The 27,145-nt window shown below is 34.5% G+C and overlaps 1 protein-coding gene across 2 annotated transcripts in view; it reads right to left on the bottom strand.

The window, feature by feature from the left end:
- Positions 1-26,515, bottom strand: part of LOC149799360 (26S proteasome non-ATPase regulatory subunit 1-like) — a 392,984-nt gene extending 366,469 nt beyond the window's left edge. For both annotated transcript variants that reach the window (XM_089958686.1, XM_089958687.1), the window contains exons 1-14: positions 26,376-26,515; positions 22,512-22,555; positions 21,501-21,574; positions 21,035-21,098; positions 18,580-18,685; positions 18,069-18,211; positions 16,499-16,561; positions 15,153-15,296; positions 13,183-13,251; positions 10,076-10,263; positions 9,030-9,099; positions 6,733-6,870; positions 4,464-4,552; positions 3,292-3,370 (exon numbers count right to left, since the gene is read on the bottom strand). In XM_089958686.1, the coding sequence (XP_089814812.1) occupies positions 3,292-3,370; positions 4,464-4,552; positions 6,733-6,870; positions 9,030-9,099; positions 10,076-10,263; positions 13,183-13,251; positions 15,153-15,296; positions 16,499-16,561; positions 18,069-18,211; positions 18,580-18,685; positions 21,035-21,098; positions 21,501-21,574; positions 22,512-22,555; positions 26,376-26,394 (1,290 nt within the window). In that variant the 5' untranslated portion in view covers positions 26,395-26,515. The remainder of the gene's footprint in view (positions 1-3,291; positions 3,371-4,463; positions 4,553-6,732; positions 6,871-9,029; positions 9,100-10,075; positions 10,264-13,182; positions 13,252-15,152; positions 15,297-16,498; positions 16,562-18,068; positions 18,212-18,579; positions 18,686-21,034; positions 21,099-21,500; positions 21,575-22,511; positions 22,556-26,375) is intronic.
- Positions 26,516-27,145: the final 630 nt, after the last annotated feature.

Below are 27,145 nucleotides of genomic sequence, written 5' to 3'. Positions count from 1 at the left end.
ATGCTATGTATCATGTTTTGTCTAAATGGTGTAGTACTTCATATAATACATGCTATGTATCATGTTTTGCCTAAATGGTTTAGTACTTTCATATAATACATGCTATGTATCAAGTTTTGTCTAAATGGTGTAGTACTTCATATAATACATGCTATGTATCATGTTTTGTCTAAATGGTGTAGTACTTTCATATAATACATGCTATGTATCATGTTTTGTCTAAATGGTGTAGTACTTCATATAATACATGCTATGTATCATGTTTTGCCTAAATGGTGTAGTACTTCATATAATACATGCTATGTATCATGTTTTGTCTAAATGGTGTAGTACTTTCATATAATACATGCTATGTATCAGGTTTTGTCTAAATGGTGTAGTACTTCATATAATACATGCTATGTATCATGTTTTGCCTAAATGGTGTAGTACTTTCATATAATACATGCTATGTATCAAGTTTTGTCTAAATGGTGTAGTACTTTCATATAATACATGCTATGTATGAAGTTTTGCCTAAATGGTGTAGTACTTTCATATAATACATGCTATGTATCATGTTTTGTCTAAATGGTGTAGTACTTTCATATAATACATGCTATGTATCATGTTTTGTCTAAATGGTGTAGTACTTCATATAAAACATGGTATGTATCATGTTTTGCCTAAATGGTGTAGTACTTTCATATAATACATGCTATGTATCATGTTTTGTCTAAATGGTGTAGTACTTCATATAATACATGCTATGTATCATGTTTTGTCTAAATGGTGTAGTACTTTCATATAATACATGCTATGTATCATGTTTTGTCTAAATGGTGTAGTACTTCATATAATACATGCTATGTATCATGTTTTGCCTAAATGGTGTAGTACTTTCATATAATACATGCTATGTATCAAGTTTTGTCTAAATGGTGTAGTACTTTCATATAATACATGCTATGTATGAAGTTTTGCCTAAATGGTGTAGTACTTCATATAAAACATGGTATGTATCATGTTTTGTCTAAATGGTGTAGTACTTTCATATAATACATGCTATGTATCATGTTTTGTCTAAATGGTGTAGTACTTCATATAAAACATGGTATGTATCATGTTTTGCCTAAATGGTGTAGTACTTTCATATAATACATGCTATGTATCATGTTTTGTCTAAATGGTGTAGTACTTTCATATAACACATGCTATGTATCATGTTTTGTCTAAATGGTGTAGTACTTTCATATAATACATGCTATGTATCAAGTTTTGTCTAAATGGTGTAGTACTTTCATATAACACATGCTATGTATCATGTTTTGTCTAAATGGTGTAGTACTTTCATATAATACATGCTATGTATCAAGTTTTGTCTAAATGGTGTAGTACTTTCATATAATACATGCTATGTATCATGTTTTGCCTAAATGGTGTAGTACTTTCATATAATACATGCTATGTATCAAGTTTTGTCTAAATGGTGTAGTACTTTCATATAATACATGCTATGTATGAAGTTTTGCCTAAATGGTGTAGTACTTTCATATAACACATGCTATGTATCATGTTTTGTCTAAATGGTGTAGTACTTTCATATAATACATGCTATGTATCATGTTTTGTCTAAATGGTGTAGTACTTCATATAAAACATGGTATGTATCATGTTTTGCCTAAATGGTGTAGTACTTTCATATAATACATGCTATGTATCATGTTTTGTCTAAATGGTGTAGTACTTCATATAATACATGCTATGTATCAAGTTTCATCACTCTTCAGTAACTGTATCCAAGAAAGTAAGCTAAACAAAAATTATTAAGGTACATCATTGTAGCATGAAACATGTCACAGTGACTGTTCTGATAGAAGAGCACGTTACTTCTTGCAACTCTGCCTCATATGTGGGAGGTCATGGGTTCAAACCCCAGACGAGCCACATCAAAAAATGGTACTAACAGCTGCCTCTCTAGGCACTCAACATTAAGAGGTTAGTATTGGGACTTGTCGGCCTGGTGTCAGGATAATGTGTCTGGGTGGGACATCATACTACATGTTTGCAGCATGATACCCCAGTGCTAGAAATCATTATAAACTGCCACACTGCAGACATCGTAGCAATACAACTGAAAAATTGTTAAAGCTACGTTAATAATCCATATCACACACACATTTCTCGTGAAAGCAACTACATAACATGTTATATGACTCTGTGTGCAAGAACATGTGAGAAACTGAGCTAAAAGAGTAATGCAGATCACTTTAGTCAGAAATATAGATCACAGTGGCATAGTTTTGACTGAAGGGTGTGGACCTCATGATGCATGCTTATCTAAAATTACATTATTCTGCAATAATGTCAGAGAAACTGCATCAAATACACTCCTAACATAAAAGAAACTGAACTAAATGCAGAGGTAGATTCAAATCACTTAACTATGAAATAAAGGAAATGATAACCTGCTTTTCACAGATGGTTGTAGTATTCCCCATGAAGCAATTGCATACTAAGTTCTGTGACTCGTTAGGCAATACTACAGAGGTTAAATAAAATCAACAGACTGTGAAACAGGTTACAATGACCTAATTTTCACTAAAAAATGTGTAGCATTACACATGACACAACTAAACAGTGTCTAAGAAAATGACATATACCCAAGCCCAAAGTTGATGCCAGACAGATAGATGACTGTGTGTATGTGTTTGATTTGGATTTTTAACATAGGTTTAACAATTTTGCAGTCATACTGCTATGGTGACTGCAGTGTGGCAGTTTATAGAGATGTCTAGCACTGGGGTATCATGCCACAGACGTGTAGCATGATGTACCACTCAGTCACATTATCCTGACACCAAGCCGACCAGTCCTAACACTAACCTCTTAATGCTGAGCTCCTAGCGAGGCAGCTTATGTACGATTTTTGTACACTCTTTGGTATGACTCTGCTGGGGTTCGAAATCACAACCTCCTGCATACGAGGCGGACACTCTAACCACTGGGCCACCGGAGTGGTTAGATAGAAGAATGAGTGGACAGAGATCATCATTCCAGAAACTAGATTGCAGGATATATTTCTTCAATTAGAGACCAAGTTTTATTGCTAGATTAATATCTGAGTGTATAGCTATCTTGTATAAAGAAAGTGTAAACCTGAGATACTAAATTTAGATCATACACAGAGGTTCTTTTGATAGAACTTGCAAAGGAAAAGCTTTACCTTTTCATCCTGAAAATTTGACAGGACATAGTTTTCAAAATAATAGGCATTTACTTCAATCACTTATTGGTAAAATCAATACTGACCTTATGTATGACCCCTAAACTGGCAGTAGCTGTGAATTTGGCCCAATTTGTTGCTCTTGCTAACCATTCTAAATTATCCCTGGAAATGAACAGGAAATAAATGTACTTAACAGTAAAGAAAAACAATGCTGATTTAACAGGCATATAAAATAATCAACACTGTCTTAAGTGGCCAGCAACATAGACATTGTTCACTTAACAGGTCTACTAGAAAAACAGTGCTAACTTGCTTAAGAAAGAATGTTGACTTAACAGGTCTGCCATACTTTTCAAAGTAATCCATAAAGGGTAAAAAGTTTTATCACGAACTCGATGTTTTGATAATATAAGCCCACGTACCATGTTTGATCAAAATAGATCTGAAAGATGGTTTTAATACTGGTAACAAGCTCAGCAAATAAGATGTATGATCATCTCATAAATGTGTTGATCTCATTCATCATTTGTCAGGTGAGATCATGATTATATAATCCTACATGCCAAGTTTGATCAAATTTGGATGAAAAATGTGGTCACCAGAGCATTAGCAAATTCAGCCAATCAGATTCCCATAAATATGCACGGCTTTTACTCAAGTTCAAACTCAGCTAAGATCTTGATAACGTAACTTATATTCCAAGTCTGATCAACATGGGATCAGAAATAAGAGTTAACAAACCCAATCAGATGCTAGATCACCTTATTACTGCATATGAATCTGTTCATTTTTAAACCTGTCAGCAACCTTGATAATATGAACGTATATACCATGTTTTATCAAAATCATTCAGAAATATGGTCTCCAAAATGATAACTAGCAAACATTGATGAACAGAGGGTCTAACCAGTAGCACACTTAGCTTTACAGCCTGGTGAGCTGAACATTTATAACAACAAAAGTAACTAAATTCACAGTAATTACACAGCAAAAAGAATCTCTGTAGATATAATATTTGGAACTTGAAAAACTGAGTTTGAGTACTTGTCTTCATGTTTCTCTACAGTGGTCCTCATCAAAGTATGGTCTCTTAAAATTCTTGTACGGAGTCACTACGATAACTTATTAACAAATTAATCTTTTGATAAATATAAAACCTGAAAATTAAAACAAAATCTGTCCTTAAATGTACCTAAATATTTGTGTTGCTGAAAATTCAAAGTCAAATCTTATCAAGCAGAAGAGGAATGTTTACCTTAAAAACTGATCACTTGTTGTTCCGAAGTGCATGAAAGAGTTTGCTATCACTGTAGCTGAGTGACAAATAGAATTTCTTACAGCATCCTGCAAAGAAAAGGGAAGATTATTTCATTTTGTTAGTGATATACTAATCACCTTCAAAGAGATTTTGTTTGATGTGAGTAGTCATCAAAAACTCCATCAACAATGTCGCTCATGCTATGTACTATTAAATGTGAACTCACTATTTTTCCTTGGATACTAATTTTCATTGGGTACCATATTTCATTGGGTACTAATTTTCATGGGGTTCCCATTTTTGTGGGATAATATTTATCATGGGGTAAAAATTTTCATGGGGTACTAATTTTCATGGTTTTTTATTTTACAATTTTCAAGAGGTAAGAATTTTCATAGATTTTGTGCTTTGCTACAAACATCAAATTTATAGACACAATCAGCAATAATCCTTCCATGGAAACAGCAAAAGATCCAATCCACAAATTAAAGTATACATCTGTACTACACTATTGAAATTTATTTAAATAAAAATAAATAAATTCACATTATTAAAAATGCATACATTTGTAAATTTTTATCAAAACCATCAAGTATTTTTTTTTTATACAAAAAGATACAAAATGCAAACCAAGAAAGTAAACAATAATACATTTCCCTTAGCACAGCTTTGATGCTTCAATATCATATGTGGTTAGTGCTGAAATGAATAAGTGAATTTAATTTTTGAGTATTTGTTGCCTGTATTCCATTCATATTTTAAATTTCACTGTGATGTCAACATTAAATATTTACTATAATACTATCAAACTTGGGTTGAACCAGATGCCACGAAGCAAGAAATGAATAAAATTCTTTAACAACTGCAACACGTGTGACTTGGAAATAGATTTGTCTTGACATCCATGTTAACACGTGTGACTTGGAAATAGATTTGTCTTGACATCCATGTTAACACGTGTGACTTGGAAATAGATTTGTCTTGACATCCATGTTAACACGTGTGACTTGGAAATAGATTTGTCTTGACATCCATGTTAACACGTGTGACTTGGAAATAGATTTGTCTTGACATCCATGTTGCTGATTTATCTAGCTATGTAATCCCTTAATAATAAAAACAAATAATGTATCTGACCTTGCATGCCCATAACCTTTCAACCAGACACCTACATCCTGTATTTTTTATACCAAGAAGTGTGGCAGTATGAATCAAAAAGAGTCAATAAAACATATTGCATGTTGTTGTTTTTCAAAAGCCAAAAGAAAGGAAAAAAACCCAATAATAATTTGTTTTACTTCATTATGACCTTCACAATGAAGTCTTGGACTTGGAAGTGTGATTATATATATATATTAATATAAATTATTTTATACAGTGGACACTAACATATACACTGCTTTAATGAACTATTAATATTCCCATGAATGCACATATTCATATATAAAGTCTTTTTTAGTAAATGTCCTGTTATTACGTTGTTCAAAACTACAAAATGTAAATGTAAATCACTAAGCAATTACAACTGGGATACTCAGTTAAAGACCCCATCTGGCCACAAGATTATAAGATATCCTCAAAGACTTGAATTACAATTCTGATATCTGACTGGTCAGTGATTTAACACTACCCCCCCCCCAATTCTTTTTAGATATTTTAAATAATTTGTTTATTTTGCATGAATAACATTTACAATCATACAAAATGAGAAATCACCAAATATACTTGCTTGTAAGTCAGAATCAATTGCACATTGCATTCACCCAGATCTGATGTCACATAATGCACCAGTTGATCTGGGTCTATGCATTTACTGAGAGTAATCAGCTTCACAAGCAACATAAACCCTAATCTGTTGATGCATTATTCTATGGTAGATCATGGTCTATGTTACTGCACTTTACAGTAAGGCTTAAAATGGGCAAAAACAGCTTGTACAGTTCTTCCTCTAATTTCAAGTACAATAATGAGAACTCTGAAATACTGAGGCAAAGCTCCAGTGTCACTAAAATTCTCAACATTTTTCTCAAACTAAGATTTTACATTATCGTCCTTAGTTTACTTCGGACAATATGAATATTTTTGTCCGAGTCTGAGATATTGAAAAAGAAGTACAATCACTATTTAATGAAATCATCAAAATTATAAAGATATTCAAAACTACTCATTTGAGGAATACATCTTTATATGGTAAGTGAAACAGGCCTGGCCCTCCATAAGGCTCAACCTCTCTGTTAGAACTTGTGGGTTATATTACCATACTCACTTTAGTGTTTTTTAATATCAGTAGGTCAGTTTTATTGTTTCTGATAAGAAACTGTAGGTGCAGATCAATAGTTGTCTCCCCTCCAAGGATGGTCACTAGCTTGGTCAACTTGTCTTGCAAAATTTTCTCTTCTTCTGTCTGTATGATAGAAAAGAACAGCACTATAACATACAATCACAATGTGTAATATGCTGCAACATTCATCCACGATACTGTCACATACATTCACAATATTGTAGCATAAATCAACAATGCTGCAATATACATTTACAATTCATAACATAGATCCACAATATTGCATACATCCAAAATACTATAACATATATCCATAATTCTTTCAACATAAACCACAATAATATAAATGTATCCAAAGGTTAACAACGAATAATTTTTGCCTGCAGATTGGTCAATCACATCCCCAACCATGTATATATCTTTCAAACTCATCACACAGAATCTTATCAATGTTTGCAATGCTGCGACTAAAGAGTACAATCACTATCTGCACCACTGCCACTAGATAGTAGTAAATACTGGCACTGCTGCCACTAGAAAATAGTCAATATTTGTACTGTTGCCTAGAAAATAGTCAATACTGGCACTGCTGCAAATAAAATCTAGTCAATATTGGCACTACTGCCACCAGAAAGTAGTCAAAATCTGCACTGCTGCCACTAGAAAGAATTGTCAATACTGGCAATGTTGTTACTACAAGGTAATATCAATATTGGTACTGCTTCCATTAGAAAATACTGTCAATATTGGTAATGCTGCCACCAAAGAGTATTGCCACTACTGGTTATGCTGCCATTAGAAAATACTGTCAATATTGGTAATGCTGCCACCAGAGTAATGTCACTACTGGCACTGCTGTTGCCACTGTAAAGTACCATCAATATTGGCACTGCTGTTACTAGAAAATATTGTCAATAATGGCACTGCTGCCACTAGAATCTACTCTCAAATTTGGCACTGCTGCTGCCACTATGAATTGCTGTCAATACTGCCACTATGAATTGCTGTCAATATTTTAATTTTGTTGTGCATATTGTTTTGACTCTATGCTCTTAAAAGAAGTAACAGAAAAGAATGAAAACGAAGTTTTGTAAAATTCAAAATGATATATTTCCGTAAAATACAGTGAAATATTAAAAATAACTTACAGTATAGTGAATGAAATCCAAAATAGTCCTAAGAGTGCTTAAATATTCCAAAAGTATCGAGTATTCCAAATGAGTTCCAGATAACCCATTCTTCTCATTACAAAAGCAACAAAGCCAAGGGTCACGACATGTGACCATAACATACGGTTAAGCTATCAGGCTGTTTTAAAGCCCGGGGTCCCTCTAACTTTATTTCAGGACCGTCCTGTACTGAAAGTGAAGTGGGCTTCTCAAAAAAAAATTGTTTGCCTGAGGAAACTTTAACTGCGCTGATGAAAAGAGTTAATGAACTTTCAAGATGTTTACATGCATGCAATAACACGGTGTAACCTAAATAAGATTACCACTGTCCTATGTGAAATTGAGATATGATTTTAATCAAATGGAAGCTTTACTAAAAAGACAATTTTGTACACCCAAACCCCCTGACAGTCGTATTTTGAAACAACACAAATTTCAGTAATCTTAACAATTTTTTTAATTAAAAATTTCAATCTATGCCCTTTGCATGTAGTATGTATAAACAGTAAACTGTAATGATTGGAATTGATATAAACCTATCCCTCCAGCAGTTTTAAATAGCGGCAATTAAAGGAATTTAGTTCAGGTATGAAGTCAAAGTTTCACACTGATTGACTGACAACAGCTAGTGAAATGTGTTTAAGGTTGCTGCGCATGAACCTTTCGTGCTAATCTGCATAGGTAGGATCAGAAAGTGAACACCTCATTATAGGTAAATCAATGATAAGATAGATATGTTTACAAGAACATTGGCAATGAGGCCAATGTCGCCACGATGTTCAGAACCAGTTTAAACATCAGAATGCTTCCACCCAATTTTGCAAAACAAAAAAGTGAAAAATTAAAACCAGCTGTATTGATGGATGGACAACGAATAACGGGTGATGGACCAAAACAAGCACATCATACCATACAATGATATCATCTGCCCAATAGCCAGATAGCCTAGGAAGAACACATAGACCTACATGTTGTGTAAAAACTAAAAAGATTTTTTAACACCCAAAACCATAATGCAGGTGTTGTTGAGTGCTATTGGAGAATAGTGACTTTTATTCAATTTTTTTGCTTTTCGACTATGCATGCTGAACAAACAACAAAAACACTACCCACCAGTTCCTTCCTGTTTTCCTTGGCTGTCTCTGATGTACTACCTGTAGATTCATCTGTATCCATAGAGGAACTGGAAAGAAAAGAGAGCAGAAGGAAAATTGGATATTTTTAAAAACACTAGGAACCAAACATGGGTTCTCTGGAACATACTCTCTTACCTGTGAACTGTGTTATAATATATCCTATCTAACCCAAAAAACTTTCAGACAAAATAAAACTTTAGATAGGGTATCTACTTGCTAACACCCAAACAATCATCTGCTGAGAAGAGTTGTCGGGAACACGAAGTCTTACCTGAGAACTTTGTTATAATATAGCCAAGTTGCCATTACCAGGAAAGTGATGCATGTTTTGCCACGTGCAAAAGGCATGCAAGACAGAAAATTGTTTTAAGAATTATATTTAAATTATTGTCAGCTTTTTGTTAAATCTGACAAGACAAATATATCTGCTTGCAAAAGTTATGAGGTAATTTCCTTATTTATTTTTCTGATATAAAAATTCTATATAATACCTAATTATTCTTTTGCCTGCTAGAAGATTCTTTTCCCTGAGGTCTGAATGTTTGTATCAGTGTTACCATAACCCAACATTACCTTTAAAAACTACAGCAATCTAGTTCTGGCAAGGTATAAACACAATAATTCTATCTATCATTATTGTATGCATATATATCCCAAAATTCCTTAAACTTTATTTCAAAATTCTGTTGTTTTTATTCCGTTCTTACTCCAAACTGTTGTTTGCTTACTTTTACGCTAGAACACATTTCTTACATTAAAACAGGCAGTTATTAAAAGGGATATCCTTACTATTTTACGACATAAGCAAAAGACCTTTTCAGTGTAAAACGTAGCTTGCAAAGGAATCAATGATAATGAAACAAACTTTCACGGTGATACTGGCCAGGAGTATGTTTTTCTACAGCTTGCAAACAAATCTATCCAACAAGTGAGCGAGCTAAACTTTCACTGTAATAATGGCCATGTATAGATAGACTTCACTGTCAATGGGTTTTCTTTTTGCCTTATTTTTTAATGCAATACCTCCCACTATTCTCTGCTTCCTTCTTTGCATCGTCTTTGGTTTCTTGTGTTGTTGTTTTTTCTTTCTTTTCCATTGAGATGGGGACAGGGGCAGTAGCTTTCAGTGCAGAGCGGACTCGTAATAAGAACTGCTGAGTGGCACTTTCATACAAGTCAAATGCGATCTGGTAGGCCATCAACACAGAGTTCTGCAACACAAGAGAGGAGAAAATAGCAGTACTGTTTGCAATCAAACTTTGCTTTATAAACTGTGCAAAGAACCTATTCAAGCATGTACGATTCACAGTAGTTTCTAATTAAGAGTTGCTTGAAGAGTTTGACCAATTCACTAATGGCCAGATAGACTTCCTAGGAATCATAAATGGTTTGTTTCTTGTATCCATTTATTCTTTTTAACTGCAAAGTATTAAAACAATCTTGAGTATTCTTGAAAAAACTCCAATATTCTAAAATTCTATAACAACAAAATATGCTTGCATGTCTGAGTTAAAATGTTAACAAAATGCAATATAAACTACTTTATTGCAGCTTTGAGCTTGAACCATGGACATCACGTTGGAAGTCTGATCAGTACTATTTTCTTTCTGGACCATCATATGATGTCTTTTAGTGAAAAAACCCATGTGGACATCTGTTTCAAGATTTTCAACATGGATACTATATTGGCCTCATCAGAAGTCTGACTGATACCTTCTTAACTCCTCATCACAAGAAGTCTTTCAAGAGAACTGGCTATAAGTTTTTCAAGATATGTCATATATATATATCGGACCAACAAGAAGCCTTTTAGTGAAAATTCCATATCACTACAATCATCTGTTTAGAATTTGCAAAGAGATTTTAAAGACGGCCACTGTGACAACCATGCTGTAGGTCAGAATGGCACCTATTTGATACCAACAGGACATCACAAGACAGTGTTGCACATCAAGTGTAGGACTGCATTTTTCCTGACATTTTTTGTCTAATGTCCCACAAACCTCAACTCCCTGCACCTCCTAGGCATGCTTTTTCATGAAAGAAAATTGTACAAATACATATACAGCATTTCTTTAGTAACAATCCATGTCCCTGTTAGTGCTAGCAATGGTCAGAGTTGCTAAAGGTGATAAAAACTTTAAGACGGCAATTAATACTGACTTTAAAACAATACACCTGGCAAAGAAAACATCACAGGCTGTACAGCCAGCTAAGTTGCAATGTAGAAATCTTTGATAGCCAATAGTGTGACATATATCTGAGGTCAAAGTCACACCTGCATCATACATGTCTCCCCCCCACCCGATATAAGCATAATTATTGCTATTATAAGTGACAAAAAAAGAATAATTTGAATGCAAGAAGTGTAATCTATATATTACATGCCAGAATAACAGCACAAATGAAAAAGATAACCTGGTCATGCAGCTGGCCAAATTTCTTGTCACAAAGAGCAATAATCCATAAGGAATAGAACCAGAATACACACACAAAATATACCGAAAAATTATTTATATACAGCACTCACTTCAACTATTCTACATATGAAACTTTCACTAAATGATCGTGAAGTGGAAGCAATGATCATGGCCAGGTTCTCAGAGTTCTGTATTAATTTACTATCATATTTTTTTTTTTAAAGTTTGTAAAGTGGTGTTGAATTGTCCCGCTTTCTGATTGGACATGTTTTGTGATGCTTGAAAGATCCATCTGCTCTAACATTTTCCGGGGCCCCGAGTGGCCAAGTGGTCTAAAGCGCTCGCCGTTACGGATCACTGCCATCTCACCTCTGTCTGCGTGAGTTCGAGTCTCAACCTTGGCTAACGTTGGTACGTGAGAAAGCCTGCCAGTAGCTTCTCGTGGGTCAGTGGTTCTTCCCTGGGTTTTCCAGGGTTCTTCCTCCACCAATTATACTGGCCACCATGTATAGCCTATCTTGTGCTGAAAAATGGCGTTAAACCCTACAACAACAACTACAACAACATTTTCCGTCATATAACATCCACAACTCTCACCATAAAGCATCATATTCCAATCAATAACTGGATTTATTTTTTACATGGGTTTTGTCTCTATCTAATTTGATATATTCTATTCTATTCTGTCTGTGTAATCTATCGATCCAGTTTGGCTTGTTTATTATTAAGAAGTGCAACTCTAACTCACTGATACGAGGCCAAACCTTACAGATGGTTTTGATTTGCAAATTATACTTTGACTACAGGAGAGTCAAAGAGAAATTAGTTTTCTGCAACCCTAAACAGAGTAGAAGGGTCAATTCAAACTGATTCATAAATGAGTATATGCTGTACATTAACTGAATTCTGGAACTTCTAAAAATTCTGACAATTTAAGTCAACAGATCAAACTTGTGATAAGTTAAATTATTATTTTAGAAATATTTCAGGCAACTGATCAATCTAAAATGGTGGCTGATAATTCTCAAGTTTCCCTCCAACTTGGACATTTTTCACTCTCAAAAAACCCAGAGCATTTCCCAAACAGGAACAAACCTATTCTTATTTCCAACTTTTTCCCCCGTTTGCACGTTATCAGGGAAACCCTATATATAACACCTTATTAAGAATGTGTGTCATTTGGATTCTTTTTACAAACATAGTTTTTTTTAAAAAATCAGTCATATTGCTAAGATGTCTGCAGTGAGCAGTTAACAGTGATGTGTAGCACTGGGTCATCATGCCACAGACATGTAGCATCATGTCCCACCCAGTCACATTATCCTGAAACCAGGCCGACCAGTCCTAACACTAACCTCTTAATGCTGAATGCCTAGCAAGGCAGCTGTTAGTACCATTTTTATAAGTCTTTGGTATGACTCAGCCATGGTTTGAACCAGCGACCTACTGCATCCAAAGCAGACACTCTAACAACCAGGCTACTGCAGCGATCATCGCTTTTTTGAGAATCCAACTATCATCTGACTAAACATGTGTGTAGAACTAAGAAATGACTTCAGTGCCATGAAGATTGATGTACTTTGTACCAAACCTGTGATAACTGATGGAGGAGGTGGGGGATCGTGGATTCAAATTGTATTTGCGAAAATGTAAATATTTAAATGACCATTGGAATGGTCAAAGAAATAAAAAGAAATTAAAATCTCTCACCTTCTCTCCTGTGATTAGCTTTTCTAGGATATCCGATACTGACTGGGGGTCATCCAGGAAAATGTAGCACTAAAATAACAAACAAGAACAAGGACTTAAAAGAACGAGTAAGAGAAAAAGAACCTTCCTTTATTTTATTTCATTTCAGGATGAATGATGGTGGTTAGGGCAAAAGTATGTGGGCTATTAAATTCCTAATGGTTACACAGTTAAAGTCGCCACAGATTTCATACGTGATCCAAACATGCAACATATGCACAAGATATGCAATTCATACATGAGGGTTATTTGAAAAGTAACTTTTTTCTTTCTGTAAACTTGTCCTTAAATTGAACACTGACAGTTACACAAAATAAATTCTATCTGCAGATATAAACATGTGATGTATCATAGGTAAATAACAGTGACAATAAAAATGTCAGAGAAGAAATACAATACTTCTACAGAGCAAAGTGCATACTGTAAAATCCAAATGTTCTCAGGGTACTCTCCAAATGATATTAAGGCCAACTTGGATAAAGTTTATGGATTAATCTTGCTGTTGTTGTAGGGTTTAACGCCATTTTTCAGCACAAGATAGGCTATACATGGCGGCCAGAATAAATGGTCGCTATGTCTTAGCTATTCTTTGGACAAACTGGTTTTCTTACACTTTTTTGTATGTGAAAACTATGTTTGGCATGTGTAATGTGTAGAAGCATGCATATAAACATATTTTTTCCCCACTTGTAAAAACAAAAATATGACTTATTTGAGAGTTGCTTCTGAATGAAATGCCATGTCTTAGCAAATGAGGTAATAACTCAGCAGAAATTGGTGGTTAACTAGTTTTGCTCACATGAAACTTCAAAACTGCATTAAACAGTTTCAGAGATGTGCATGTAAAATTAGAACACAAAATTTTCACATTTTTTTAACACTGTTTATGTTACAATACATATATCTTCCAACTCTAGTGCCAATTATACATCTATTTGCCAACTCTACTGACAACAATACATGTACCAACTTTAGTGACAATTATACATGCATGTGCTAACTCAAGTGACATTTATGCAAATAAGAGCTCATAGAGGTTTAAAATAAGTTTCATCAAAAGCTGACAAAGATGCACAAACAGATGACCATCATGTTTATAGCAGACAAGACAGATCGAATAACTCTAAGAAGCAATGATGTAATTTGGGGTTACCAGCCTTATGTACAGTTTAGTGAGGATTTGCAGAACCGAACAATGGAAGCTGTACACAAAGCTCATTTGAATGTCACTGATTAATCTGGAGTGGTCATCCCCATATAAAGTTCAGAAATGTGTTCTTAAGTTACAGAATGTAAAGGTGGATGAGACTTTAACTCACTGGCAACCCATTATGTAGTCTGAGGTGACCAGTCCTATGTAGGGATGTGAAGAACTGTAAAATGTAAGACCCTACATCATATTAATGTAATCAATAGTGTCCCTAGCCCAATGTACAGTATGGCCTAATCTGACAGACACTGATGTCCCAGCCCAATGTACAGTTTGGCCAGGACTTGTAGATTCAAGTTCCTAAACTGAGGAATGTAAAACTACACCCAACTAACCTGGTACACCACTGTACAGTTTGGTGAGAATTTGTACAACTTTATTCCTAAACTGTACAATATGACAGTGTAAACTGATCACACCTGACCAAAATTAGTGTAATACTGAATCCCTAGCCCCTTGAATAGTCCAATGAGGACTCACAGAACTTGTTTCTAAACTGTACAATGTGTTGCTATAGAATGAGCTTATCTTGAAGACATTGATATCATTCTGAATGACCAGCTGATGAGGTTTTGCACAATTGTACAATGTAAAGCTGTACACTTGAACAAAGGTGGAAGACAGAGGCAGTCTAGAGTGGCCAGACAAATTAACACTTTGGTGAAGATTGTCAGAATTGTGTTTCTGAATGATACTGTATCAAAATGCATCATGAACTCACCTGGCAGACATTGATATAATCTGGTGTGGCCAATCCCATGTACAGTTTGGTGAGGACTCGCAGAACTGTGTTCCTAAACTGGCGATGTTGAATCAGAGACATGCAGACTTTCAGCCCATATGTAAGCATTGTCGGTACATCATCCTGAAAATACATGTATCAAAGTAAGGTTAAAGAACGAGATTTAAGCATTTTTTGTACCAATGCTGATTACAAGATTAAAGATGACTGACAGTGGTCATAACTCTATCCAAAAATGGTACTGATGAGACAAAATGCATAAGCAACACATTTAAGTGTAATAGACAATGATAGAGCAACACATGCAGGTTATTTAGTACGAAGGCAATTAGAGTAAAGTACCATGGCCAACGATACACCACAGTAGCTTACTCAGAATGCTTCTTTATAACAACCCATGTAAAAACTCTATCTAAAACAGAGATGATGTGCTGGTACCCATAAAAGTAACATCAAGGTCTACAGGACACTGTTAATACCAAACAGCATCAAAATATTTAGATATTAAGTTAAATATCATGGGTTATAACTCTATCCAATGATGCATATGAGATCAAACTCATAAAATACACTTCTTGGGCTAAGAGACAATGTTAAGACTGTATCAGAATATGTAGATATTAAGTTGACTGTCTTGGGCATTAACATTATTAAACAAGACCAAACCCGTGAAATACACATACAGATATGAATTTAAATATGTGGTCAATTTGTCATGGGGCATAACTCTAAGATAAAGCTGATGATACAAAACATATAAAGGCAAAAATAAGAGACAAATTATATCAAAATATGCTTCATGTTTCTTGTGCAGTGCCAGGAAAATAAACAACCCACATGAAAATATAACTGTCAGGGCATATATGCATACAAGGCCCACCCATGTCTGTGAGAAAATGTCATCAACAAACATAGCATTAAAATATACTGAATGTTTCCTGAGCTATGCAGGTTGCAAGGATCTGCTGATTTGAAGATCTAAATGTGACAATAACTCGTCAAAACTGGACCTGTATTCCAAACAGCACACCTATGTGTAATAGGCAATTCACCTCCCAAAATGGCATACATGCCATGGTTGCAGAGATTTGACAATTACAAGATCTGTGAACAGACAGATGGAAAAGATGATTTCTTTCTAGTTTTCACATCTAACAAGAAAATTCCAAGTCTGGTGAAATTCCATCAAGTTAAAAAGAAAATGCGTTAATGGATAGAAAAAAGGAGGGTTCCTTTTTACCCTAATGTTAAATCTTGAGGACAAAATAAATTATTACAATTATGACAGCATATTTTTCTACTTCTCTTGAATGGCAGATACTCACACTTGCTAGGATAGCTCTCTCAAAGATGTCTATTCTCCTGGTCTCCAGTGCAATGCCTACCGCCTGCAAATATACAGGAAATATTATGATCACATCATTTACACATTCAATTCTTGGCTAGAATGATACCTTCTAGAAATATTAGGCAAGTATCAAAGCCTGTTTTATGACATGTTGAGGAGAAAAGAACTATTTGCATATAGCTGACAGAATAACAATTCAGTACAGCATAAAGTTATGTCCAAAATATTACAACAAGACTATACATAACTATGGCAAGAATTCTGCAGAATGCTATTAGCACTGAAACTGGTGACTTTTCTTAGGTCACTATAGCAAAAGTCACACTGTTCATGTGGGCATACATAACCATCTATTTCTGTAATGAGTCTAATTTTTCAGAATTTGATTACACATACCTCTAAAAGCAAATTATGCACATTATCTGGATCCTCATACATCTATTTTCCTTTAAAAGGTCATTATTTACAAGCTCAAGGAAGTAAATATGGCAAAATCAATATTAAATAACATGGACTTTTTTTTTACATAGTCAACCACAAGATGGGACCCAGAACACGTAAGAATGTCGCATGCTGTAACATCATAATGAAAGCAGTTTGTTTTGAAAACAAATGAGTATTACCCTGCTATCTCTTATGATAGGTCCAATATCCACTTTTCTTGACTGAGTTCAGTACCTCGTGACCTTTTTAACACTCCAGAGCTAACAATAATTTTGAACTGGAAGTTTGTTTATGACATTTAAATTGCAGAGCATTCAACAATCAGGACTGAATAGACACTGCTTAAACTAATTTAGTATTATATTTTAAAACAACAATTAATAATTAGTTTAAGTAAATGCGCATACATGACCACACTGACCTGCATTACAGTCACTGAGAAAAAGTCAACTTAGTTTACTGTGTAAAGTTTGTATTCAAATTCACCCTCCATTGCACCCCACCCCAAAATGCTGTCAGAATGAACACAGTCTCTGAAACATGTATAAAAGATTCTCATTCACGATAAAGTGCTTTGTAACAACAAACCACGTATGTCTTCATGGGAAACACTATATGCTCCTTCCATTAATATGTGATTTGACAGACACTGGTGACATTATATACCCCTTTATAGATATGATGTGACTTGACAGACTGACACTGGTGACACTATATATCCCCCTACATAGATATTTCAACTTGACAGATAGATATGCTAAACACTATATGCCACCTCCATAAATATGACGTGACTCGACAAATGGACATGGGTAACACTATATGAATCAGCCATATATATATATGACTTGACAGATGGACATGCGTAACACCTATATACCCTTTCAAAGATATGATGCGACTTGACAAATGGACAAAGGAAACATATGACTGGACAAATGGACATGGGTACAAAGATAGTGGACATGGGAAACACTATATGCCCCAGCTGCATATATGATGCAAGTATACAAATATGGATTTTATGCATATAATAAAACATGATCAGGCTCAGGCAGGTAGCATTTTTTTTTACAAATTTGTCACTGTAATAAATCATGTACCTGTTTATACTGTCTGTCATCAAAACACCGCTGAAACATTCTGTTGACAATAGCCTCCAGGCGCAAATCTATAGGTTTCTGGTCCTCTTCTGAGCTCTCTGCATTGCTGACACGAAGTTTCGTGTAGTGATCTATACATTTTGCTGGAAATAAAGAAATTATCTTTGAAACATATTTCATTTCTGGCTGAAAGGTTTTTCTTCTTAAGTGTGTCTCCTTTCAGGCAAATTGGGTTATTAGTATTAGTAAGGGGTTTTGGGGTGATTGTCAGATGACAATCGATGTACTTTTGATGTGGAAAGTTTTATCCCAAATTGGTGTAATTTTGTCCCTCAGCCTTTTAAACAACTTCTCTTTTCAATTTAAAATTGGTCTATAAAGACAGGTTTGACTGCATGATTGTATAACAATGTATCAGAGCTAGGAAGAAGAACATTAAACAAACAATTCTATGCCATCTTCAAAACTTCTTTCATCAAGGAGAATATATATATATGATTTTAATACTTACCAATTGTGGTCTCGACATATTCAGATGTGTCATTGACGTTAAACAATGATCCTGCCCCAAGTGCATATGTCAGTGACTCTTCAAAGGCACCAAGGTGATAGTAAACCTAAAAATTAATATATATACATGAATACATCATTTCAAACTCTAATGCCTAATCTGCAACAAACAATGACTTTTCTAAAGCTTTTGTCAATAAAGATACTTCAGATATTATCAGTATACATCAGAAAGCTGAACTTGGTTTCAGGAAAGAAAGAAGTGTGATGAAACGGACCACTACCCCACCAATCGACAATCTTGGCATAATAAACATAAGGGTTTACAAAAGTGTATGAAAAATGTGGCAAAATTAAAATATGCCAATTCATACTTCTGTGGTCAAGTTAAAAAGTTGAAAAATCATATATAAAGTTTATTATCACAACTTGATCATTTTCAAAGGATGCACATTAACATGGTGAATGATATATGATGCCAAAACTATCCTGAAGGATACAAGTTTTACAAGCAATGTACAAGGATTAATATCCAACATTTTTCTGGGTTATTCTCAAGACTTATTATCCACAAACTTTGTGTGCAGACATAATCTGTACAGTTTAGAACTGCAGCTAACTTTCCATGCTCAGCATCCATTACCAACTGATGACTTTTAACTAAATGCTTAATCTGATGGATTACTAACTAATGACCTTTTAACTAATGCTTAATCTGATGGATTACCAACTGATGACCTATTAACTAATGCTTAATCTGAAGGATTAAGAACTGATGATCTTTTAACTAATGCTTAATCTGACAGAGTACCAACTGATGACCTTATATCTAATGCTTAATTTGATAGATTACCAACTGATGACCTTTTAACTGATGCTTAATCTGATAGATACAGTCTCTGTAAAACAAATATCAGATGACCATTTACTAGTGCCTACAGAATACTTTAATAAATATATACCCTTGTTTAAATATATCAAGATAATGTGCTAATCCACATACTGTGCAGGGGCATGTGTGGATTCCACTTTTTCATACAGAAATAGGCATATATTTGCTGAATATGAAGGGAAAAAAAGATCACAATTTGTATATAAAACCTTGAAATTTGGCAGTTAATGCCAGGTAATTTGAAGCAATGTGAAATATACAACTTTTAATAAAAAGTTGAATAACTTGTTACATTTTCTTTATTAAAACAATTCTCAATACCATGTAGGTTTCAATATATGATGAAATAGCGATTAACTAAAATGTTAGCAATCCAAGAACTATAAGAAAATAATACCAATTAAATAAACTTTATCTAGTGAAATCATTTTTAATTCAATCTCAGTCTAATCATCATAAACGTAATATGCCCTCTTGTATTCAAGCATGAAAAGTGTCAATCAGTTGCCACCTCAATGACTTTTGAGCAGTTAAATGAAAACTTAATTAAGTGGCAGCTGTGTTTCAATATCATATTTGCAGTGTTTGATGCACAGAAACAATTAAAAGTAAATTAAAATTACACCTCCAGCTGGCATGGTCATGTACAATGTCAATTCATTTCAACTGACCAATCCATGTTTGAAACTGTTATTATGTAACATAATTTAAGAATCAAACATTATTTATTGGTTTATTCATGATTCACAATGTGATCAAGGATAGCAGAGTAACAGAGTGAAGGCATGCTTGGTATATAAAAAGCTTACTGTAACAAATAAAATGTGTTATTGAGAAGCAAATCCCAAAGTTTGTAAAGTTATAATTCCTGAATTGGCACTCTGGAGTTTGCTTAAGGATGAGCAGAAATTTTGCAATAACTTGCAATAAAGTCAATTTGCCAATATTTTACTGGCAGATGATACAAATTCAAATTTTAATAATGTTGTTTCTCAAAATAAATGTCCATGTTTTTTTAAAAGAATCAAAGTTCTGTTTTGATTCAAGAATAACACTTGAAAGTATCCACATTTACATGCAAAAGGCAGTGAGCCAATGCACAATATTTTTGACTGTACATCAAATGAATTTATAATAACTATATCATGCTGCAAACAAAACGTCCAATACGTTTACAGTACAGTAAAACCTATCTTGAAAGACCACCCCTTCTCCCAAGAATGAATGGTCTCTGATGACAGGAGATCATAGCTTTATATAATTAATAAATGTGTATACAAAGATCTAGATCTCTCAAGAAAGGTTTCACTGTAACCACATTTATCATACTGCAAACTAAAGTATGTCACTTTTATATGACTTTACATCCACTGTCTATAGATAAATATGAGATTAACAAATACCATCTGATTTAAGCAACAGTCCTGCAGTAAGAAAATCTGTCATATTTATTGGTAGGTGGGTGATGCATAACATTCCAGCTCTGGGTATACATACATCAGTATCAACGGCATCAACCTAACATCACAACAAATATCTCAAATCCTGTATGTGACATACATACCTTTGATGCAACAAGGGCAGCAAGCTCTTTGTTTTTGAACCCTCCATCTTCATACAAAACCTCACTGCAAATAAACATAAGAATTGAAAAGTAATATCCAGCGTGATGCAAAAAAATCCATCCTGGTGTGCCATTTCTCTCTGCATAAGGTACAGAAACAGAATTATGGTCTAACTGCAAATGAAGACAATCAGGAGGCAGAATTGCTAATTCTCAAATACATTTTTTGGATATAAATAATTCATCATCTAAAATTGGGGGGGGGGGGGGGGTACTGTTGGCAAATTCAGGCAACATCATGCCTAATGCTACATGCCCCATTTGCCATGCAGGCACGGTGAAGAGCTGATCTAGTGACAAGTATTCTAAAACGTCCACAATAATTTGTTAAGTGTCTTACCAAGGAAATCAGTGAATAACTCTTATGTTTAATAAAACATTAATAAAATGAAGGGAAGAGAATTACATTTTATCAATGGCCTCTGAGATTTCTGCCCAAAATACATCTACAATCTTGTTGAGCTTGTCCAATGCAAACACCTGCAAGAAATTAAAACACTAATTAATGTAATTAACAACAAAAGCTTTCTCTGTTTGAGTCATAGCTGTAAGTTAAAGAAAAAATAAATATTCAATACTGACAAACAGGGTAACATTTCACAGACAAGAATGAGAACAGTTTCTTATTCAATCATGGCTAAAATTAAAAATTGTTACGGAATATTATTTTATAATAGACGTCTTCCAAACAGAAAACTTAATACATGATTTTGAATTTTCATTTGAAGGAGTTAACAATGTATATCAATATAGCATCATTCTACGATGTATGCAATCAAGTGGATTTAAAAAAAAACAAATGATATAAATTTATAACGGCTATTGCTTTTCTCATATGAGGGGATTGCCCGCCACCTCCATGAACATCTTAGGAGAACTTTAGTTTAGCTTAGCCGAGGCTCTGAACCTAATATTTGTCATGAGAAGGGTAGTGTATTATGACCCTAATTTGATATCTCTGATGGTGGGGTGTGATAAGTAACGTCGACCTTAATTCCAGCAGTACTTTTGGAGATGTCAATTAACCTTACTCCACAGCTCCCTGTCTCAATACCTATAACACATCAGAGGGCCAAAAAATGAAGCCTGGTGTGAACTCTGAATAGTTGTAGAATGTGGGATAAATCAGGGGAGGGGGGAGGGGGAATAATGGTTCCCACAAACTGAACTAAAGGTAATATATAGAAATTTGCAGTCACAATAACTCAAACTATTGCTTTCATTTTGCTCAAATTCGAGATTAATAAACATCATATCATGGAAAAAAAGAACCTCTAGCAGGTTTGACAAAGCTTGAATTTTATAACATTAATATTTCTTAAGGCTGCATTAAGTTTAACTTGCAAAGTACATATTTTTGAATACATGTCTTTATTATTCTTGGGAGTGGTGTAGATGTCTTTATTATTCATGTTACCTTCAGCTGCGACTCTTGCTCATCCAGTAAAGCCAGCACTCCAGCTGCAACAGAAACAAATATTTCTCAATATTTTTCTCACTTTATACAAGGCTTGAAATAAAAGATAATCTTTTTCTCACTTTATACAAGGCTTGAAATAAAAGATAATCTTTTGACCCGCAGTTAATTACTGACAGATCACTAGAACCCCAGCCATCACTAAAACAATGGAGCATTGAAGAGTGCTGCTAGTAGCTATCAGTTCTGTATTTAAAGTATCAGCAATGGCATTAAACTATCATTTCATTTGATAATGACACATTTTCTTTAGAATGACTCATATTCAATGCATTTCAATTTCACATCACAGACTATTACTTTCCAAATGAATGGACGACAATCAGCATATCATTTAAAATAATCAAATTACAAAGAAAATTCACACTGAATAAAGATAATTCTTTTAACCATATCACATCATTACACATCAAAATAATCTCCAGTGAGTGTACTCACTGCCACCAGCAGCCAGTTCTGAAAAACAAATACCTAGTTTATGCATTATCAAAAAGTTTTAATCAGGGGTAATACAACCATAGAAATAGCCTAAGCTTTGGACAAGTTCTCACAAAGCCAGGGACCAGAGCTTCTAAGTCAAATATGCATGAAATTCTCAGGAGATATACCCTTTCTAAAGCTCCCCTTTTTATATTTTCATCAATCATGCCCAATGTGCTGAACAGCTAATGGCCACATTTAAGCAAACAGTCCAACTACACCTCTCCATTGATAACTCACACACAAAGGAGTCCACAAATGTAGACCACATTATAAGCGAGGGCACTTGTTACTGAGGGACTTCTACCAATTTACAAAATCCGCTTAGACACAGAGAAAACCGGGGTGGGGGGTGGGGATGGGCTGCTTAATGATTGAATCCTCTTTTTGCAATCATGTCAATAATAATTGTTAATAATGTGCTTTTCTAATGAATTTGTTCGTTATTTTGTATACATAACATTTATTTTCAAAATGTCCAACATGTGAAAGATCATTCCAACTGGTTTGATCAACCATCAGATGTTCGCAAAAACACGTGTATTACGTTACTGCTTTTTGTTTTGCTGATTCGTCTGGTTCCCCGGATGTGGTAATTAATAGTATAGTGCCAAGTCATGTGTCAACATTGTTGCTGTTGTGGGATTTAATGCCATTTTTCAGCACAAGATAGGCTATGCATGGCAACCAGTATTAATGGTGGAGGAAGAACCCGGGGAAAACCCTGGGCAGAACCACTGACCCACGAGATGCTACTGGCAAGCTTTCTCACATACCCACGTTGGCTGAATCCTAGACTCAAACCCATGCAGACAGGTGAGATGGCAGTGATCCGTAACGGAGAGCGCTTTAGACCACTTGGCCACTTTGGGCCCCATGGGTCAATGTAGCATAGAACTAGACTAACTGTTCATACACCACCAAACAAGATTCCTTTTTTTTTTAAAAACTAGCGACATTTAATTCATGACACAATCTTCTATGTTGAAACTCAATTTTTGTATTGTTCAATTAGTACAATATTCGTGATTTCACTGGAGGTAATAGTGAACAATCTTATCATCCCTGATGATATCTCTAAGTGTCAGTTAAGGAATTCTCTGATCTCTTACCCACAGTGGTCCGTATCCATGAAACCAAGCTCTTTAGTTCATGAAATATTCATTTCCCTTGTTGCCATGCTATTTTTTATCACAGTTATGAATGAGTCAGTTAACTTCAGGTTGTTTATAATTGTTCAATTATCAACTGAAGTGAGTTCACCGGACATGCAACCGGGGCCGCTAGATTTTAAGTATATAGGATTTTAGTGCCTTTTAACATTTTTTTATTCCATCTCCTTTATTTGATTCAAAGGCATAATTAATGTGATAATAAAAAGGAAGCCAGTATTTAATTCAGTGCAACAATATGACAAACACTTTGATAAGTCAGTAATCAAAACACAATTGGCACTTAAGTTCTCAAAGAAATGCTTACGGACATAGCTGTTATGGTAGATTGACACATTTCAGGTTTAAATACAATTTGCATTTGTTATGATTACACTTAAGAGGAACTAAAAGATAGAATTAAAACACCAATTTCACTTAATAAAAATTATTTAATTGGCATTTAAATATTAATGTAGTGCCAACACAAGGCGTGACATTTTTATTGATTGAAATTTCCTTGAATATCCTTAATTACGGTATACTAAGAATGTTGTTTGGAAAGGAAATGTAACCAATTAAATGACTTCTTATTTAAAACTGATAATTTCAAAATGTTGATTAAATTTCTATGTCCTATCTTTGACCATAATAGTAAGTGATATATCAACATTTCAGTTACCAATTTTAATTGCGAATTTCTTAAAATTCACAAAATAGGGATCAATTGTAGAGGTATTTCTAGTTTTAAAAATGTGACCGAAGTCTGACCCTGCATTATATGCAGGTTTGTGAGTTATCAGGATGCAAGTTATCGATGGAGTGGTCAAGTTTACAATTATTCCACATCATTGCAATTATTTCTGAAAGGACCATCCTTCTAAAGGTTGTTCTCAAGTGATTTCAAAGAAACTGAGTTCTATTTAGTTGGTACGTTTATGTATGCACTTCAAGTTCTACAGCAAATAAAACACGCCTGTCATATTCCCAGACAGTGTTGATGGGAGGGGTTGAGATCTGTGTGTGTGATTTGGATTTTTAATGTAGCTTTAACAAGTTTTCAGTCATACTGCTACAATGTCTGCAGTGTAGCAGTTTATAGTGATGTCTAGCACTATTGCAACATGTCACAGACATGTAGCATCATGTCCCACCCAGTCATATTATCCTGACACCATGCCGACCAATCCTAACATTAATCTCTTAATGCTAAGTGCCAAGCAAGGCAGCTGTAAGTACTATTTTTATAAGTCTTTGGTATGACTCGGCCAGGGATCAAACCCACAAACTCCTGCATCTGAGGCAGACGCTCTAACCACTAGGCCAATTGGAGCAGTCTGTTGAGACTTGAAAAGTCTGTATTGAGGTCCAAATGAGGGTTCAATGCATGTCGCCAACAAATGTGACATGAAACTGAGAATAAGCATATAAGTTTACCTTAAAATCCACTGGACAACAAAATATACACTTAATTATATGTAGTCTTTGATACTTTCTCAATAGAGTAATGCACGTGTCATTAGTGTTCATCACTGCATTCACTAGTGACAGGACGGTACTAGTGTTCAAACTTCCCTGATGGATTCTTGAAGCGAATCCTGGTCAGAACTGAGTTGTTCTTGGTGAGTATAAGTTAGCATTATCAGAACTGTATCAGAAGCAGTCTGCTTATGAGATGTGCTTATCTTTATATAAAAATGGATATGCATCACATTTGGGACAGACCATTTCATTGGGGGAAGGAGGGTCATAATATTTTAAAGTTCCATGGATACTTTACAGGTAAAATAGCTGTTAATAAATGCCTTTGCCCAGTACGGATATTAACACCTAATCAACATAAATCAACTGTTATTTACATAGAGTCAGCAAGTTTTTCCCCAACAACGCACACTTTAAAAAAAAACAAAAAAACAAAAAGAACAAAAGAAACTGGCTCATAATTTCCTATTCTCATGGTGTTAGATCCATACATGTATTGTCACTGAAAATCACCGTAGGGGTCAGTTTTATACTGTTTTTACTAAATTTCAAACTTTTGACAAAGAACCAAGAAACATTGTCAAGTTGGGGTGGGGGTAAACACAAATCACACGTGCATCGTTCATGTCATGCCTTTACAAAAAATAAAGAATAATATAAGTTAAATTAAAGTATAGCCTCTGACACTTACCTGCTGATGTGATATTCATTTTTTAAATTCTGAGGTGTACACGATATTTATAATTACAAATGTTCCAGCCGAGATCTATTATGCTGACTAATAACGCTAACCGGTGGAAACCTTTATTCGAATGACCACGGCTCCCTTCGTTACAAAAGAGTATACTCAAGGATCCGGTGCCCAATATAAATTTGAGCAGTGTAACTTAACTCCGGAACAATTTCCAAATTGAACATTGTTTCTGAATTTTCTGCATTGCATATGGGAAAATGGGCTACTGGCTCATCATAATTCTCAGACCTCAGGAGATAACTCTACGTATATACATACATACATACATACATACATACATACATATAGGGTCGTTAATATGTAGAAGAACAATTAAAATTTAATTTAATCTGAGTATACGCGCCTGCATGACTACGTTGATATATACTTTAATTAATTCCACAGGTTACATGAAAAATAACAACATGCGATATTATTAGGTTTTATTTCATTGATCAATAACAATAAATTAGTCCATAAACCAGTCGTTGGTATGACCAAGTGTATGAGCATACTGCCTCAGTAATTGTCGATATCTCTCCTTTTGAATACTCTGCCCAGTACTCGTGACGTCGGCCCTCCAAGGCTTAAAACCGGGTACACTGAACTCTATACACACACACACATACACACACACAGATATATATATTATATATATTAATAATATATATATATATATATATATATATATATATATATATATATATATATATATATATATATATATA

Source organism: Sinohyriopsis cumingii, chromosome 5 (genome assembly GCF_028554795.1).
Source record: "Sinohyriopsis cumingii isolate HCF-2022 chromosome 5, ASM2855479v2, whole genome shotgun sequence".
NCBI lineage: Eukaryota > Metazoa > Mollusca > Bivalvia > Unionida > Unionidae > Sinohyriopsis > Sinohyriopsis cumingii.
Note: the sequence above shows the minus strand (reverse complement) of the source record. Positions and strands in the feature narration are given on the sequence as shown.